Here is an 18829-nt window from a genome sequence, read left to right as displayed (position 1 = left end):
GTCTTCAAGTAGCTGAGATATTACAGTTAAATTACAGTGCAGAATGGCCATGGTTGGCACAAGAGAATAATTTTACAGATTCAGCACTTTGCATTATCTAAAGCAAACTGTTTTTCTTTTGAATCAGTTTAACTTTATTTTTTGAGTGGACATATATTCTTCTGTTCTGAGGTTATAAGATCCTCGACCTTTTCATCATGCAACTAGCATGAATGATCACATGACTGAGAATGAGTGACAGGTCCTTCTCAGTGGTGGTGCTTCTTAGCCTTCCTTTTCTGTTCTCTTTCAGACAGAAACAAAATACATTTTTATTTAAGCGCATCGATAATGCATAGTTCTACTGCAGTTGTAGCGATTTTAATTGCTGCTTTTGTGTTTTTAATTCTCTGGTTTCAATATTGTATGCTTATTCTTCAATAGTTTCATTTCAGCACTTTTCTCGGAGCCGCAAGCCAAGCTCTCTTTAGACATTATAACCCAACCTCACAGGTAGCATTTTGTAAGGCTGAGCAGCAGTAAAACTGCAAAGGTCTTCCCCTGTCTCCACTGCCTTTTAGGACCTGGAGGGGAGAGCTGGAGCATTGTGGAGGCCCATTGGGCAGTTTAGAACTCGGAAAATTGGGAAATGGCGTTGGGAAAACCAGTTGATGAGGGAGGTTTGAGGAAGAGACATATGATAGTAGAGGGAAAAGTAGACAGTTGAGGCCAAATACCCAGGTATCCTATAACTCCTTGTTGGTGAAGATTAGGAAGTTGCTGTTGACTGGGTTAGACTAAGAGGCTACTCTTTGTAAAGGTCTTCCCACAAAAAGGTTGCACCATCATTTTTTGTTTGCTTGTTTGGTTTTTAACCAGATAAACTATCCAAGCAGTCAGAAGTACAACTGGAGGAGCTTTGGGGTTAGAGGCAGATTGTTCCCAACAGTTGGAGTGTGCTATGAGTTATTTTGGCTGGGGTGGAGGTTTACCGAATTTGGCTTAAAGTAAAAGCCATTTAGAGGATGGTGTAAGTCTCTTGAGTCTTTAGAAACTGTCATCAGGCGCATTTAAGACCCCAGTGTAAATATAATCATATCCTTTTAATAAACAATATTTGTTATTAGTTCATCCTGTGGCTAGTGTTGGTATGTACATCCCACCTAAGTCTATCTCAAATTGAAGCTTCTAGAAGGCTTTAATAAGGGAATAGTGCCATTGGAAATGGGTCACATTGAGGAGCTCTGAGTTATGTGGCAAGGAGTTACATAGTGCAAATACCTAAATTTGGGTTTATAAAAAGTGAGATGAGACAAGGGGAACCAATTTACCTATAGGTGATGGTAGCAGAGGGATTTATATTTCCCCATACACAGAAATCGAGAGATGTTAAGGGATGAAGAAAGACACCCTGACCCGCCCCCCAAACAACGTATTTGAACTATATGCTCAATTTACTGCAGCCTGTTTTGTTATTGAAGATTCAGTGACCCTTGCTCATTAGATTATGATTATACGCATCTATTTTAGAATGCATTTACATTAGAATATAAAACACTAAGAGTCCAGCAAATTGCTTTATGCAGGTTTAGTCTGGATGACCCTTGAAGTTATGATTCTATGAAGACATATATGAACATGGTTAACAAGAAAGAAAAGTGACTGAAATATTAAAAATGCCATAAATAATAGTGTAATACTGACACCTACAGGATAGGTGTCATTACCTAGGTGTTTGCTGCATTGGACAGTGTGGCGGTCTAAACCTACACACGTTTATTCACCAATATTAAGTCGTCCGCAAAGGCTTTTAGTTTGAAGGACTGTTTTCCCAGTAATATCCCTTTAATTTCTTCTTCCCTTCTTATTTCCGAATGTAGTATTTCTAGTGTTAGTGTAAATAATAGAGGAGGGGGGGGCAGCCTTGCCTTGTTCCTTTTTCTATAAAGAAATGAATTGTTTTTTCATTGTTTATGATTAAGCTGGCTTTTTCATAAACGGCTTTTATACCCCTATAGCATTCTCTCATTTCAGATAAGTTGATAACCTTTTTTAGGAATTTCCAAGATAGATTATTCGATAACCTATACAACGTTTATTCAGATGCTAGCCCTACTATAGGCAGTGGATTTACATACAGACCCCATACGTGAAACATTGAAGCCTTAGATGGCAAAAGCTGCCCAAAGAGGCCAAATCTATTTTGGAGGAGCAACATTATCTGCCAGAATAAGAGATGTGAGCAATGTCAGGATTAATACAAGTGAGCTTTAGTCCTCATATTAGTTCAGTTCGTAATATATTCGTTCGTATGTCTATCAATCTATGATTGGGTTTATATAAGAAAAGGCGTTAAAAAAAAACAGGGCAGGGGGGCAAATGGTGGAGAAGAATGTGACTTGCAACCAAATGTTGCAATATGTTCAAAATTTCCAGCCACTCCATTCCATTCTCTCTTCCCTCTGGTTTCTTCCAGCAGTCAGTCACAAGTTAAATTCTGTGTCCATTGACCATGCTCAGTCCTCACTGGGCTGTTTTGTGCCTCTTCTTAAGGTTCGCCTGCACCCAAAAGATTTTTGTACTACTTTTCCATGCCTCTTATGTGTGAATGGTGCTGTTTTGGCTACATGAGGATCAGCACTTAGATAACGAGTTTGCTAATAGTATAGTATATGGGCTAATTAGGGATGGACAATTGTCAATTTTGTTTCCTCTCAGTTTCTAATTTTTCTAGTCTTAAATTCACTCCACATTTCTGCATCAGTGAATTTTTTAAAATGCAAATTCATCAGAATTTTAGTGCAAATTTCTCCCAATATACACATTTTGGTATGCAGTTTTGCATGATGTCGACATTTTTAAAAGCAATTTCCCCAGTATAATGCATTTGATATGTTATTTTCACACTTTCCCCGATATGCACATTTATGAATACAGTACATTATTTGGCAGAAGAACTGCAGCACAAAATTCATAGAAGTACGAATTACAAATGACATTCATGTATTGTTTTGGAAACTACAAATTAGATATAGGTTCACAGTAAAATCCTAACCATATTGAATTTCTCCCACTCTCCTATGGGTGGTACAGCTCTGTCATTCAGCTCATACCAATTTAAGATTTATCTTCATCCCTTAATTATCCCTATCAAATACCTTTCCATTTTCCTTTGGTAATATCCAAGGAAATATATTCTATGATATTTTTGGTCAGCTGAACCAGTGCTGAACTTCTCTTTGTTGTCCTGGGACACTCCATTCTCTTATAGGCTTTCTATGTTCACTGTTCAGGTGACCCCCCCCAAATATTTCATTAATCCAGCAGATTATAATATAAAAATCAGACCACCAAGATCAAGTTCTTATTTTATATAGATAGATAGATAGATAGATGATAGATAGATATAATACTATTGATGAATGGAATGTTATTTCTTACAACAAAAGAGAACACAATTTAAATGCTATTTACCATTTTTCTCTCTGCTTCATCTTCAAAAGAAAACTAAGTAGGTACCAACCAACAATAAAATTAATAATTAAAAAAGTGACCAGAAGAGCAGAATATATAAGAAGTAAGCAGATAAATAGCATAGCCAAAAAGAAAAAGAAAAGCTGTTCTGAATATACATGCACTGGATTGTGTTGTAAATTAGCTGCATTTAAATCAGGGGCACTTAAATCATGACTAAGTATGGATCCAATACAATAGAGAGGCAGGGAAATAACAGACTTACAAAATGAAGTACAAGACAGAAATTAACTAAACTGACTGCAGAAGCCTCTTATGTTGACTCAGTCAGGGTTGGTTTTGTGAAAAGTATACTTTGTCTTTGCAATGGGACACATGACATACAAGATGCTTAAAGCAAAGATAATGAAATTGCCATATGCTGTGCAACAGGCCGTGGTATAATCAAATCATATTATATTCATGAATTGGTAATTGGACTGGCAGAAGGGAATATCATATTATTAGTTAGCAAAATCTACCAGCCCAGTTAGCATTTGACTCCTCCCTCTTCCTCTGCAAAGATAAACTAAAATGAGCTTTATTAGAAAAATATTTTTGCCTATGTATGTCTATGGCAGGGATGGGGAACCTGTGGCCCTCTAGATATTGTTGGACTCCAATTCCCATCAACTCCAGCCAGCATGGTAAATTGCCAGGGATGATAGGGGCTGTAGTGTAACAACATCTGTAGGGCCAAAGGTGCCTCATCCCTGGCTTTTATGCTTAAAGCTCAATCATTCTAATATAAAGCTTCTATTGCCCAAGGACGTGACATTGGTTCATCAGCTATTGACCCATCTGGCTGTACTACAGATTGAGGAGACATCCTTGCCCTTCAGGACAAAGAGGGGGGAAAAGGATTGTATCTACAGCCAACTACAATCAAATATATCCATTGAAATTATTAACTTGGGGTCATCAGGTTCAACGAGTCTGTTCTGAGTAAAATTTAGTTGGATACAACCAAATATATTCAATTACTATATCTGGTGTTAGGATAAAATGCCATGTGTCTCTTGCTGCTATAGACAAAGGAGAAGTCAAATTAAATTTACAGTACTGTACAATGGAATGTATTTTCAAAGAGGGTTAAATAATTTCTATGTCACAGGCTATCAAGCCTCCAATGGAAAACCCCAAGTAAAAAGATACTCTTTCTACACTCCGACCACTCTTCAGCTGGCCTAAGAAAACAGGCCATGCTGGTATTCTAATGTCTTCATCAATACCGTAATCGACATAGACGATATTATCTTCAGCCTTCCCATTCAGCCGAAGCAAAAGATGTTTGGCGTCCTCTGTTTTCCATATCTCTCCAGTCTGCCACAGGGAACTCAGCTCATCATTCATCTTTTGCCTTGACTTGCCCCTACTCTTAGCAGTAACAGACTGATCAATTTTTCCTTTGTGAATAAATTTGCTCAGATTGCTTCCTTTTCCAAGGTAGAAAAATGCTATAGGTTGTTTGGAACGGCACATTTGCCAGTACTGCCTATTAAATGCCTTCTTCAAAGAATTGATATATTTTCCCATTTGTTTGGAATCTTTATCTAATTGCTTTTGATTTTCAGGCCAGAATAATAAAGAAGCCAAGAAGTATGGTTCTGCAAATCGATAATCTAGACCTACTGACTGTAAAATTGTTCTAAGCTGTTCTTTCAGTTCTAGAAAAGATGGTACCATCTTGGATTTTGGATTGAGGCAATGAAGAACAATGTTGGCCAAGATAAAATTCAGTTTGTACCTCTGCAAAGATTTGCTAGAGCTCTGATCAAGCAAAAGTGTATACTGTTTCACTACGTCCTCAATTTTGCTTATAGCATTTTCATGATTGCTGAGATGTTCCAAAATTCCAGAAAACTTGTCAGCTTTGGAAGCTTCTAAACTCTTCTTGTAATTTTCCACCTGCAAAGATGAACTCAGTTTTGAGTTCATTAGCCAGTCTGAATCAGAGCGGCAAAATGTTTCGGCGTACTTGTTGAAAACTTCTTGTACCTTTCTCCGTATTTTGAGCTCCACAATTTCTTTTTCAGGATATTTCGGCTTCAAAAAAACAAAGTAGTTCTCAAAAAAATCAAATGCTTTTTTCAAATTTGTGTGCAGATTACTTAGATAACTAGCATATTCTTCCAGTGTCAATCTGTATTCTTCATTCTCTGTATCACCTGGGACTTTTGGAATACCCCCATTTCCTGACAAAAACTGTACTATGTGTTTTCTAGAGAGTTCATCTTTTTTGTTGAACAGAGGTATGGATTCAATCATTTCTATAGCATATAGACCAGTTTCTATTTCTCCAAGGTAACCAGATGTATTATATGTTTCATATTTTCTCTTGTATTTTATACTCTGAAAATATTCCTTTTCACTGTCTATATTTTCTGTTTGTTCTTGAGATTCTTTAAATGCCTCTGAGGCACACTTTGCAAGATTCAACAAATGTTTCAGAATTTCAACAGTTATAGATTTCTCAGCATTTTCTTCTAGGCAATGCTTTATTTCACTTTTATAAACTTGACCCAAAGTGTCTGATATATATGAGTTGTTAGGGGCACCTTTTTTAGCTTTTCTAGCCCACTCTAGTGCACGATTAAAGTTTTTCTCCTTGATGTAGAAATGCCTTGCTAAGGCTTGGCTGATAAATACATTTTGACTAAATGTGCGGGTTGCCTCAGTCAACACCCTTTCAACTTCAACACTCCTCTCTTCTTTTTGAATTGCTTCAATTAATGGAGAAAACAAAGTGTCTGCGTCATCTCCATGTTCCTTTCGGTGCCTTATAAGCAGCATGCTTTGAACATCCTGCTGAAGTTTGTCTCTCCCTATGCCCATGTCATAAAATAAATTCTCTCTTAACAACAAGAGTGTAATCTTACTTTTTGTTAGTTTGTAAGTTTGTTTAAATTCCTCTAAGCATTGTCCAGCAATCAATGAATGACTAATACGTACCCCTTTGTATCGCCCACGTTCTTGCACTTCGGTCTGTATTATAATGTTGGAGCAGTTTCCCATCTTGTCATCCAGGTTTTCTGTACCCCAGTAAGCCTTTTTAGTACTTATTCCCAAAAATTCCTCGCATTGTGATACTGAAATCGTGGACTCAGTGACGTAAGAATTTAACAGTGCCAGAAAGGAAATAAGTTGAGCTTGCTTACTGCTAACATCCAAACCTTTTAGAGTGTTCTTAACTACATTCTCTATGTACTGCTGATTAAAATTTCGTTTCATAATCATAAATGAGTAAAAATCTTCAGGATGATCATACTGCTCTTCAATTTCTTTCAGTTTTTCCTCAAAAGCCCTTTGTTCTTTCGGACTTAGTTTTTGTTTCAGTGCAATACTGTTCAAGCTGTTGCTTTTTGAGCTTTCCCCAGGATTCTGGGATCTCATGCAATTTAAGATTATAACTATAGGATTTTCATATTGAATACCCTTTTCTGCTATGACAGACTGCACAGCATGCTGTAGAAGGTAAACATTTTCTTGCTCTTCAAAGTCATCTACAAGTAGCAGTACTGGCAAATAATCAAACTTGTTTGATGTCCCATATGTAAGTAACGTGGTCAGTTGTGTTGCAATTTCTGCAAAATCAACTGTCTTATTTTTCAGAACGGCACATCTAAATTTCTTTCTCAGTTCCCAGAGAATATGCATGGCTAAAGTAGTACCACCACAACCCGGATGATGATAAAGGTTGATAATTTTTGTGGGCGACTGTTTAGGAGACTGAGATCCTCTTTCAATCAGATCTTCAAGCGTTTCATATGCATCCCGTTTAATAAAAGGTAAACAGTAGTTTTCAGAGGAGAAATAGAAATTCCACCAAGACACTTTCCCACCACGATAAAAATGCTCTTCTTGGGATTTTTTAAATTCATAAAATTTTTCTTTGTTTTTCTCAATTTCTGTGTCCTTGCATTCATTTTCACATAGTATTTCCAGTGCAGTCATAAAGTCTTCTTCTTTCTTTGAGAGAATTGTAAAGGAACCCCCCTTTGATGGCAAAAGTCTCTGAGAAGTTTGGGTCACTGATTTTAGTTTTTGGATAGTACCATTCACCATTGGTAGGCTCAATTGAGATATGCACCTATCTGCTAGTGTGTCTGATTCAATAAATCTGGCTCGCAGGAGATCTCTCCAGCAAGGGTATGTTTGTGCCCCAATACATATACACAGCATATCATCAAGTCCATTAAGTTCTTGATAAAAAGCACAGAAAGCCTCTATCATGGGATCACCTGGATCTTCCACTTTTGACAGCATGAGAAACACCACCAAAAATTTTCCTCTTTGCATTATATCTGGATGGGATAGAAATGAGATCAGTTTCCTAACCTCAGCTGCCTTCTGCTGCTACCAGAGTTTAGGACTCAAGGGTTGATATGCTTCACTGTTCAAGTCTGACCTACCGTTGCAGAAAATCCAACTTGGCTGCTGATAGAGATTAAGTTCTTCAATTGTTTCAGAAGTTGAATTCCCAGGCTTCTGGTACTGCTTTGGAAAATGAAGGTTTGCAGCTCGGTCTTCTCTGAATGCTTTGACGACACCATTGCTTGCTGATTCCGGATCAAACTCTAGAACAGCAAATAACTTTATTTCCTGCAAGAAGTTTATATGCTGTGTCTGATGTGGATGGCATTTGTTTGTGACTAAAATATACCAGTCATAATGGGAGTTATCTAGCAAGTCCCTGTTGCCTGTGAGTAAGCTCACCAGCTTACGACCTTCCCCATCCATATTCCTCCTTTTTTCTCCATGTTTTTCCTCAGCTTCTTTTCTGTCCTTTGCTAATTTCTCCAGTTTGGCCAAAAATGATTTATGTTCTGTTTTATCATTAGATTTTAAGAGGTTTTTGGAAGATGCACCATCTCTTATAAACAAACATGGATCCCATTTTTTAGTCTTAAAACTGTAGTTGTTAGTAGGGAAATATTTAGATAGGCAACTAGAGTACTTTGGAACCACATCAACTTCAATAACAAATGTTTCTGATGGGATGCTGTTTTGTTGCAATACTTCCACAAACCTAGGTTCCCTAATGCAATCTTTTGCAACACCAGAAACATCTCCAAAGTATTTGTTTATTAACTCAAAATAGCTAATATATTTCTCTTTATTTTGAACTTTTACTCCAATAATTTCTCCATGTGGCTTGTCCCGGACTCCCAAGTGGATAGTACCATTGGTGCGGGAGTTCATGCATGCTGCAGCAAATCTGAAAACCTCATTGCAAAATTTCATCTTCATATCCTCCTCTGTTGCATTTTCTCTATTTGTAAAGAGTTTAAATTCATGGACTGGATCAATAAGTTTGAGGGGACCTGTTTCAGGTATATGAAGGACATAATGTTGAATATAACGATGGCTAATGTGAAACTCATCAAAAGGGTAGGGTAGACAAGTTTGTCTAGTTGGAAGCTGGTTATTTCCATTTCCTTGGTGAGCCATATCTTTTCTTGTTTCTTCAAGTACAGATTCTGGTGGCTCAGTGGATTTAGATCTTGCAAACGCTGGCGACGCATCAGCACCGGCTGAATTCTCTTTGCCATTTTCTTTCATTGCACCTGCATCTTCACTTTTAATTGAAGAGTCTGTATCAAAAGGCCTTGCGCTACATTCTTGCCCAGAAGAATTGCTAGGGCTTTCACCTGGAACATCCTTTTTCCCCAGTGCGTGCATTATTTGGCAAGCTGGGCCATAGGTTATACCCATTTCTGTGAGGTCTTGCTTGGTTAAAAGCTTCAAAACGGCGCCTGTCACATCTTGATGAAGAAGGATGTCGCCATGTTTCTCCTCAAGCTTAAGTTCATTTGTCACCCATTGTTTTACGTGTTCCTTAGTCCAGTCCTCAATTATTTCAGGCAATTCTAGCTGGTTGCTTTTCTTGATGTTTTTAGCCCTTTTAAGAAAAAAATAAGCAATACACCGTGTTAATGAAAACAAACCTTTTCTTTCTACACTACATTCAACATTTTGCAAACACCCCTTCATCTGCATCAGTGTTATTTAACTTTGATTCTCTTTATGTGAATGGACTATACTGCCCACGATCCTGTTGGGGATGAATAGAGTTGTCCAATCTTTAGGGACCCAAGGTCAAAGAACACTGTTCTACATAATCCTCTCCTATGTCTTGCACCACAAATCTAAAAAGATTTAAATAGATAGGCTACTATTTAGTGGGAAGGAAGTTTACTTTTTGGAGATCAGACTCAGATTTTTCAGTGAAATTAATTTGAAAGCCCTGATGTTTAAATCTCATTATAACAAAGGGTTGCCATATTTCAAAAAGTGGAAATCCGGACACAAAAGTTGTTGAACAAAGTTTATGAGTTATGTCCAGGAAATTTCAGACGTATGGCAAAGCCTCTCCTCCTTCCAGAGGGGAGCGTTTGTGAGCGGGAGACGATTCCCAAGTCACGCAGGGGGCATTTTGCCCCCTGCCCTCTCATCATCACTGGCGTGCCACGCTTCCCAGGTGGGCATCCAATTGGGTGCCACTGTGGGGGGCGTGGTTTAGCTGCTCAAATGTGGCCACGCCAGTTCTACCTGCCATTGCGCTTCAGATTTTCCATGAGTCACCTACCCACCACTCCCTTTAGGGCGTAGCTTCTTGCTCGACCTTGCTATGGACCCATGGTTGGTTGCCCAGGGGGCCTGGTAGGAGTGTTTTCCAATTGGCAAATTGGCACCGGCCTCTTGGGTTTTTTTGCCTACCTCGTAGCAATCGTCACAACTTTCTTGGTATTTGGTGGTTAGGCATTGGAATGTGTTGTTGGTGTATGGAAGGGCAAGGTGTGGCCATCGCCTACCGCTTCACTTATGGGTATTCCGTTAAAGGAATCCGGCGGTCGTGGATCCTGTCCAATGCCTGTGTGGTGGGGGGCCATGGCACAACCTTCAGTGACATCAGGGGAGAGCTTATAGTTGTATTAGCATCAACAGGCTCCCCCTACTGGTGGTTAACCCCTCATCAGACTCACCCCTCTCCAAGTGGGTGGAGTCAAATTTGCTGTGGTCCAATGCCTAAGCCAATACCTTCTCACATGCTGTAATCAATAAAGTTGTGGCCTTTTCTTGCCCATTAACCTTATATACTGTGTCACGTGTCTTCATTCCCCCAAAGCGGGGATCGGGTCCTCGAATCACAGCCCTATATAACCTCCCAAATCACTTGCTATATTTTTGTTCATTTTAATTCAGCTTACCTTTTCTTCCCCATATTTGAGTTCTTCTCTCAGTGTGCTGTCTAGTTGGTCTTCCTTATTAAAATGACATCTGAAAGCCAGAAAACCAAAACCAAGAAACATTTACTCATTTTCAAATAGCATGGCTGCTGCATAATTTAATTAAGGAGAAATAATACAAGATATAGAAGATAATCAAGCCCTTACTTTATTTGGCTTAGGAATATGTCCATCCACCTCCACGTTAATTAAAAATAAAATAAACTTCCTATGTTTACATGGGCCTTCCACTGATTTGTCATTTACCACTAATGGAATGTTAGTGAAAAAAGGTGAGATGTGAGAAAATAATGAATCGAAAATAATGAATCAGAAGACAGGAAAATGTAGAGATCTAGAGGAATCAAAAATACTGCATCTCATGGTTAGAAGTCACTTGCTTTCTTTTGCTTAATTTTATTTTTGCTGAACTCCATTTCCCCCCAATATATTTTTTTTGGTCCAAGTCCTTTGGAGCCCAGTTTGCCTTTTTGCCTTCTTTGTTTTAGAGAAGGGATTTATTGCTTTGAGCATATTCCACCCTCAGATTTGTTCTTAGCCATTTTCTCTGAGTCAGCCTTTTAAGGCCAGATATTTGACTCATTCTGTGCTATAAATCAATGCATTTTTATTTTACATTCTGTTTATTCCCTTGCACAGCTTAGACCATTCCAATTTTAAACATTTCCCCTCAATTTTTACCTGAAATGATTTCCCATTTGGACCATTCTGGGTCCCCTATACACTAGATCAGAGGTTCTCAACCTTTTTCTCTTTTTTTTACTCCATGGCTCCCTTGAGCAACTACATTCTTTCTATGGTTCCCCTGTGGAATACTTGGTAAAAACTTGTGTTGTTTCATCATTTAGCGGTTTTGCCTATGATTTCTTTTCAAGGCTTAAAATTTAAGCAGTAGAGTCATTTATTGCCCTACTAAATGTTGCTTTTGTAAGTTGGGGAAAAATGAAAACAAATTTTCTTAATAATAATAATAATATAATTTGGAAAAAATATACCAAATATAATTCACTATTTTGCAGCAGCCAACATACTTTACAATTCTTAATGTAAATTTGGTCATTCTTGCAACCATCTTGTGATGGTTCAGAGCAGGGACAGTGAAGAGTGGACTTGCTGCAGGCTGCTCAGTCAGTTTCATGAAATTTGATTCTAGGAGTCTTGTATTCAGACTACACATTGCCCACTTCCCTATACCATACTGTGACCTAGACCACAGATTACAACCACTATGGCTTGCTGATCAGAAGAAGCGCGGTTCGAATCCCCATGATGGAGTGAGCTCCCTTTGCTCTGTCCCAGCTCCTGCCAACCTAGCAGTTCGAAAGCTCGCCAGTGCAAGTAGATAAATAGGTACTGCTGCAGCAGGAAGGTAAACAGTGTTTCTGTGCGCTCTGGTTTCCGTCATGGTGTTCCATCGTGCCAGAAGTGGTTTAGTGATGCTGGCCACATGTCCTGGAAAACTGTCTGTGGACAAACGCCGGCTCCCTCAGCCTGAAAGTGAAATGAGTGCCGCATTCCCATAGTCACCTTTGACTGGACTTAACCATCCAGGGGTCCTTTACCTTTTACCTTTTTACTTTGGAGAAGATGCCAAACAGGCTTCCAATGGAGTCCAAGACAAAATGCTAGAAAATCACTCTCACTCTCTCCTCCCTTTCCTCCCCCCCCAGTGTTTTGTTTTTTAATGTGAACCACCATCTCGGTTGCCAGTTTTGGGCATTATATCTACAATGATGGAAGTAATTTCCTCCCCAGAAATCCTGCAGCAATTTCCAGTCAGAAAAGTGCACTTTGAAAAGTGTAAAATCTTCTCAAACCAAAGGAATGCTTTTGCATTCTCCCCTCCCTCACTGATTGTTCTCAACATTGTGGGGCGCAGCCTGGGCCCCTTAGAGTTGGTGCCTATACACCAACCCTAAACTCTCCCCAGCAGCTTCCAACTTGAGCACGATCTACCTGCATGTGACCACACAGACATGCAGTGCCTGGCACTGACAGAGGAACGGGGGTGCAGAGGGAGCGGACCACCCCCGGCACCACTATTCCAGTAGGGTGCCATTGTGACGTCCCTGACATGCACTGCGCACCACCTGTGTGCCGGGCGCCATGCCCCCACAGGCAGCGTGCCATGCCCCCAGAACGTGCGCCACACCCCTTTGGTAGGTGCACCACACCCTTGTGGGTGGCATGCCATACCCCCGGGCATGCATTGCACCCCAGGGCGTGCCAGCCATGCCCCTGCCTGCTCTCTACCCCTGGTAGTGGAGCATGCAGCTTCGCCACTGATGCCTGGAACCTGGAATTGGGGAGCACCCTGGAGAGCCCTAGTGGCTTGCGAGAAGGCCCTCCCCAGAGGCTGAAGAGGATGTCCCCTCATAAGCCACTAGGGCTCTCCAGGGTGTTCCTGACTTATGCACATTTCACTGACGCATGTGGGGGCTTGGATTGTGACCCCTGCATAAGTTGCCTATAGTAGCCTTTTTTGATCTGACCACAAATCCATGTTTCCCTCTCCCAGTATTTTGCTTCCAGTGGAGGGCAGTTACATAGGTTTATCTCCAGGGAGCTGGGATCTAAGGCATCAGCCACGGCCTACTGGTTGGGAACCACTGTAAAGGTAAAGGTACCCCTGCCCGTACGGGCCAGTCTTGCCAGACTCTAGGGTTGTGCGCTCATCTCACTCTATAGGCCGGGAGCCAGCGCTGTCCGCAGACACTTCCGGGTCACGTGGCCAGCGTGACAAGCTGCATCTGGCGAGCCAGCGCAGCACACGGAAACGCCGTTTACCTTCCCGCTGGTAAGCGGTCCCTATTTATCTACTTGCACCCAGGGGTGCTTTCGAACTGCTAGGTTGGCAGGCGCTGGGACCGAACGACGGGAGCGCACCCCGCCACGGGGATTCAAACCGCCGACCATGCGATCGGCAAGTCCTAGGCGCTGAGGTTTTACCCACAGCGCCACCCGCGTCCCATAAGGGAACCACTGTACTAGATAATGAAATTGTAGATCCTAGGTTCCATCTTTCTCAATTTCCCCCATTAGTCTGCAGAAACCATAGTTCCTCGGATCCCTGCTTACAACCTCCCACCCCAATGTGTATTCTATAAGACTGGGAATTCAGTAAGCTTTTAACTAGGTGGAAATTTTGGGAATTTAGGGCTTAGTAAGATACATTTGCTTCGGGTAGCTGTTCGGCTATTTATTTTTATTTTCCAATATTTCAATTATTGCAGAGTTTACATTTCCATCATTTCTGTGCATTTTTTTAAAAATAAAAAAATAAAAATAATGGTTGATCTGACTCAAGTGCTTTGTGGGATGGAGGGGAGCTGCTATACTAGTCTTCCAACAGATGGGTTGCTATTGCATATGAGAAAGGGAGGAGGGTGAGGTGACAAGGCGGGCGATGCAGTGCAAATGAACTGGCAGAAGGACTAGTCTGGCCCTGCTGGTGCATTTGCACTTACATGTGTCTCAGCCCATTCTGACATTCATTCACACGTTCATCTGGCATATTGTGATCCACTACAATTAATCTATTTTGCACAAGTATTTCTTCCTCTGCTATGTGGAAATGTAATCTGTAATGTGGAAATACACACCTCATACTTCACAATAGACATGCATATTTTAGCCATCTATGGATATTTACAAATCAGCTGCCTTGCCTGTGTGATCTCTTTCAACGTTAACAAATTTCCAGAGGAGCAATCCTGTTATTCTGTAGCAAAACCAACCAAGTGCCTTGCGGCACCTTAACGACAAAGTTGATGAAGTAATCACAAGTAATCACAAAGCTGTTATGGCTAAAATTCAAAGTGTTTCTAGTCAGCGATAACTCTTAATTGAATCCAATGAGACTTACAGTCGCACCTTGGTTCTCGAATGAAATCTGTTCTAGAAGTCCGTTTGACTTCCGAAAACTTTTGAAAACCAAGCTGTGGCTTCTGATTGCCTGCAGGAACTTCCTGCACTCAATCGGAAGCCGTGGAAGCAGGGTCAGATATTTGGGTTCCAAAGAACGTTCACAAACTGGAACACTCATTTCTGGGTTTGCGGTGTTTGGGAGCCAAACGTTTGAGTTGCAAGGCTTTTGACAACCAAGGTACAACTGTACTCTTAGGGTGCAATTCTAAACCCCCTGACGTACAGTGGTACCTCTGGATACGAACGGGATCTGATCCGGAGCACCGTTCGCATCCAGAGCAGAACGCAACCCGCGTCTGTGCATCTGCATGTGCACGGATCGCGATTCGTCGCTTCCATGCATGTGCGTGACATCATTTTGAGTGTCTGCACATGCGGCGAAACCCGGAAGTAACCCGTTCCGTTACTTCTGGGTCGCCGCGGAGCACAACCCGAAAACGCTCAACCCGAAGCTACTTCAACCCGAGGCATGACTATATGTCTAACTTTTTCAATAACATTTAGAAAATCTGACACATCGGACTGTATAATGTCACATCCTTTAAACTTTTGTGGTGGGAGAAAGAACTTCTTACGTTGCTACTGTGAATAACAGTTGCAGAATACATCGTACCAAGCATCGACATGGTCCTCCAAAGCTTTTAAAGATTAAGTAAAAGAGAGGGAGAGAAAATGGTTGATAAAGTTCTCATTTGTTTCCCAGTTTAAGGACCTTCACTGGGTTGCTGAAGGTTGAGTTTTGGTCTGACCGACAAGCTATGTTTGCTCTGGGTGTGTGTGCACACCACACCAAAGCTGTTTTGTTTAAGTGCATTAAGGTGCACCACACATATTGTCATACCAATATGTGTGGATTGGCTACATACCAAAAATAGACCGATATTGGAGATTAGTATTCAGAGATTCTGACTAAAAAGGTTCAGATCTCACATAACTCCTGTCTCTCACTCTCACATACATCTCTCTGCCTCTCTCTGCCCCTATACAGGCAAAAGAAGTCGCTGCTATTCTCCTTCCAACTTGGCTGCCAGCCTGACACCCATTGCCGCCAATGACGTTTTTTGCCCTGGTGGTGAGTTGGTGGTCCCTGCCTCATGAAGTTCTGGGTGACTTGGGTCAATTGGCCAGTCACAATATGTAGCACCTAACCAGATACGTACACCATAGACAGTGCAGTTTAGCAGTTAGAGTGGTGGACTGGGACAGAGGAGACCCAGGTTTAAGCTACGAATCTCACTAGGTGATTTTGAGTCAGTCACTATCTCAGAGCCTGACCCACCTCACAGGGCTGTTGTGAATATAAAATGTGGGGGTGCAGGGGCAGGGGAAACAATGTATGGATTTGTAATAGATCCTATTAAAAACACATTTCGATCCATTAATAAATATTAATTGTGACTGCAAGGCTTACATGGGAGAAAACTGAACTTCATAGAACTTACTTCTGAGTAGACATACATAGAATTGCACTCAGAGATTAATGCTTACCGTTATCTTGAAGTGCTCAGGCTTTCCAACTATTTTAACTGAAGAGCTGCAGTTCTGGGAAACGAAACAAAAACGAAAGCAATTATGGGTGTGACACTTTCCATCTCAACTCTGTATGTTTTTCACCAATTTAATTTATCATTTTTTTACTTTGTTTTGCACTGCTCAGACTATTCCTTATTTTAAAAGTGAAAAGGGTGTTTTAAAAATACTTGGAAACTACTTAATTAATTTTCGGAAGGGGAGAAAAATGCAGGCAGCTATCTAGCTCTATTACAGAGGGAGAAAACAATTTTAAAAATCCACAGTTACTTGAATACTTAATACTTTTTCTGAACCCCAAAGTTTTCAGTTTGGTTTCTTAGAACTAATTTAATAAAAGTTAGACATAATACTGAGTTGCTGCAATAAGTACCGTATTTTTTGCACCATAACACTCACTTTTTTCCTCCTAGAAAGTAAGGGGAAATGTCTGTGCGTGTTATGGAGGGAATGTCTATGGGTGGCATGCCTACGGATTTTCCTCCTCTAAAAACTATGTGCGTGTTATGGTTGAGTGCGTGTTATAGAGCGAAAAATACGGTATTTATCTTATAAAACACAATTATCCTATAAAAGAACTCTTTCACAAAGACAGTCCGATGCCCCATAAATTTATTTCCATATAGTACAAAGGATACAATCATTTTAATATCACTTTTCTCTGGCTTTTGAGGAAGTATATCTTATCAGTCTTCATCTCTATAATAAATCACTTACCAAGATAGTTATGCAGACTCCATGCCACAAATGCTGGATAAATACATTTTGTTCAGTCAGAGAAACCCAAATAGCTCTGTTCTTGGTTCTTCTGTTAGTTGCTTCTTCTGTTAGTTGCAAGAGACAAGCACATCTACAAAATCACTTTGCAAGGGACTAAGAAGCAGGGTTTTTTTTTGCCAACTCCTGTCACATGATCTGCAAGTAGCAACGAGGCAAGTTGGCTTAAAAAAAACCAAAAAACCACTTCCTCAACCATTGTTATTCACTGAGTAATATGTACAGTAACACCCATTGAAAACATCACATAAGTACCAGATAATTTTACTGACTAATCTTTGAAAGCTTCTGATGGGGTATGTGTTTCTATCTCTGAAATCAATATAATGTTAGGGATACATGTATGAACTTTTATGGCTCAAGCTCATCCACATTCTAAGACCATGCAGGCACGACAAGGGATCATTTTCAAGATACCACATCTATGTCAGGAGCTTTTCAGATGCAGATAGAAATTTATATTTATTTATCATTTTAGATAATCTAAAGATGAGAGAATCTCTCACCTTCAGTTTGTTTTCTCATTTCCCCCATCTTAAGTTCAGTTCCCCACATTTCCACATCAGCTTTTGTATTTACTTATTTTTTAAAGTCATTTTGAAAATTCATCAGAATTTCTCTTAATGTGCACGTTTGTATGCAATTTTGCCTAATATACACATTTTTGCAAACCATTTTCCCCAATAGAAGACGTCTGTATGCTATTTTTGCTAATAGATGTGTGGTCCATGGGCCTGGGGGGGGGACCCGGGCTTCCTTGCCAGCCCCAACCTGCTATTTGGGGCTGGGGGAAAGCAGCGCTCCCCCCCACCGCCAGCCCCACAAGCTTGGGGCAGCGGGAAGGCTGTGCGCAGCTTTTGCGCTGCTCCCCAACCTGGACTTTGAGGCTGGCGGTGAGGGAAAGCAGCGCTTCTCCCCACCGCCAGCCCCACAAGCTCAGGGGGGGGCAGCGCAAAGGCTGTGTGCAGCCTTCCCTGCCGCTTCGCTGAAGGGGCGCTGCGCAGAGAGGGGAGAATTTTTTTTCTTGTTCTCCCCCTCTAAAACAAGGTGCGTCCTATGGTTGGGTGCGTCCTATAGAGCGAAAAATACGGTATATTCTTTTTTGTACACACTACTTGGCTGGAAAACTTCACTGCAAAATTCAGAGAAGTGTGAATTTCGAAGGGTGCCTATGTTTCAGTTTGTGTGTTGTTTTGGAAAGTGTGAACAAAGCAAATTCTCTTTTAAATGCAAACGTAATCAATTCCGCCCCCCCATCCCTATTTATTACACAAACTTCTTGAGTGTTTTCCAACTAAAACCAAGCTCTCAAAGTGACCTTTGACATACAGTTTTAAAATAGCTGAATAAAACTACTATAAAATACAGATCAAAGCAATAATGCAAGACAAATAGTAAAATTAAACAGACTGCAGCGCAGTCTGCAACTCACATGACTGATTGGCTGCAAAAAGCTTCTGCGTGTAGGAGTCCTTTCCCCTGACCATGGAGTGAATGTCACAAAGGGTGTTGTTGGGAAATTGGTGCTGCCCCATGCTCTAACTACCCTACATCTGAGAAAGTAGGAATACAGAGCAAAGTCACAAGGCTGGCTGGTGGCAAGACTGGCCAAAGGCAACCAGTATACCTGAAGGAGCGTCTCCACCCCCATCATTCAGCCCGGACACTGAGGTCCAGCGCCAAGGGCCTTCTGGCGGTTCCCTCACTACGTGAAGCCAAGTTACAGGGAACCAGGCAGAGGGCTTTTTCGGTAGTGGCACCCACCCTAGGACATGTCGTGTCGGCATGGATGCTAAAATCCCCTAGGACAACCAAACTAGGTATCTCCAGGAAAACATGCGCCACAATCTAAA

The 18829-nt window shown here is 40.9% G+C and overlaps 1 protein-coding gene across 1 annotated transcript; it reads right to left on the bottom strand.

Annotated features, from left to right (window-relative positions):
• Nucleotides 1–3335: 3335 nt before the first annotated feature.
• On the bottom strand, nucleotides 3336–17085 carry SAMD9L (sterile alpha motif domain containing 9 like). Its single transcript, XM_082194104.1, is given in 5 exon segments — nucleotides 3336–7848; nucleotides 7852–9394; nucleotides 10704–10773; nucleotides 16158–16211; nucleotides 16917–17085. Coding segments are annotated over 3 exon segments (4821 nt in total). The 5' UTR covers nucleotides 10718–10773; nucleotides 16158–16211; nucleotides 16917–17085; the 3' UTR covers nucleotides 3336–4584.
• Nucleotides 17086–18829: the final 1744 nt, after the last annotated feature.

This window comes from Podarcis vaucheri (genome assembly GCF_965113315.1).
Source record: "Podarcis vaucheri genome assembly, chromosome: 12".
NCBI lineage: Eukaryota > Metazoa > Chordata > Lepidosauria > Squamata > Lacertidae > Podarcis > Podarcis vaucheri.
Note: the sequence above shows the minus strand (reverse complement) of the source record. Positions and strands in the feature narration are given on the sequence as shown.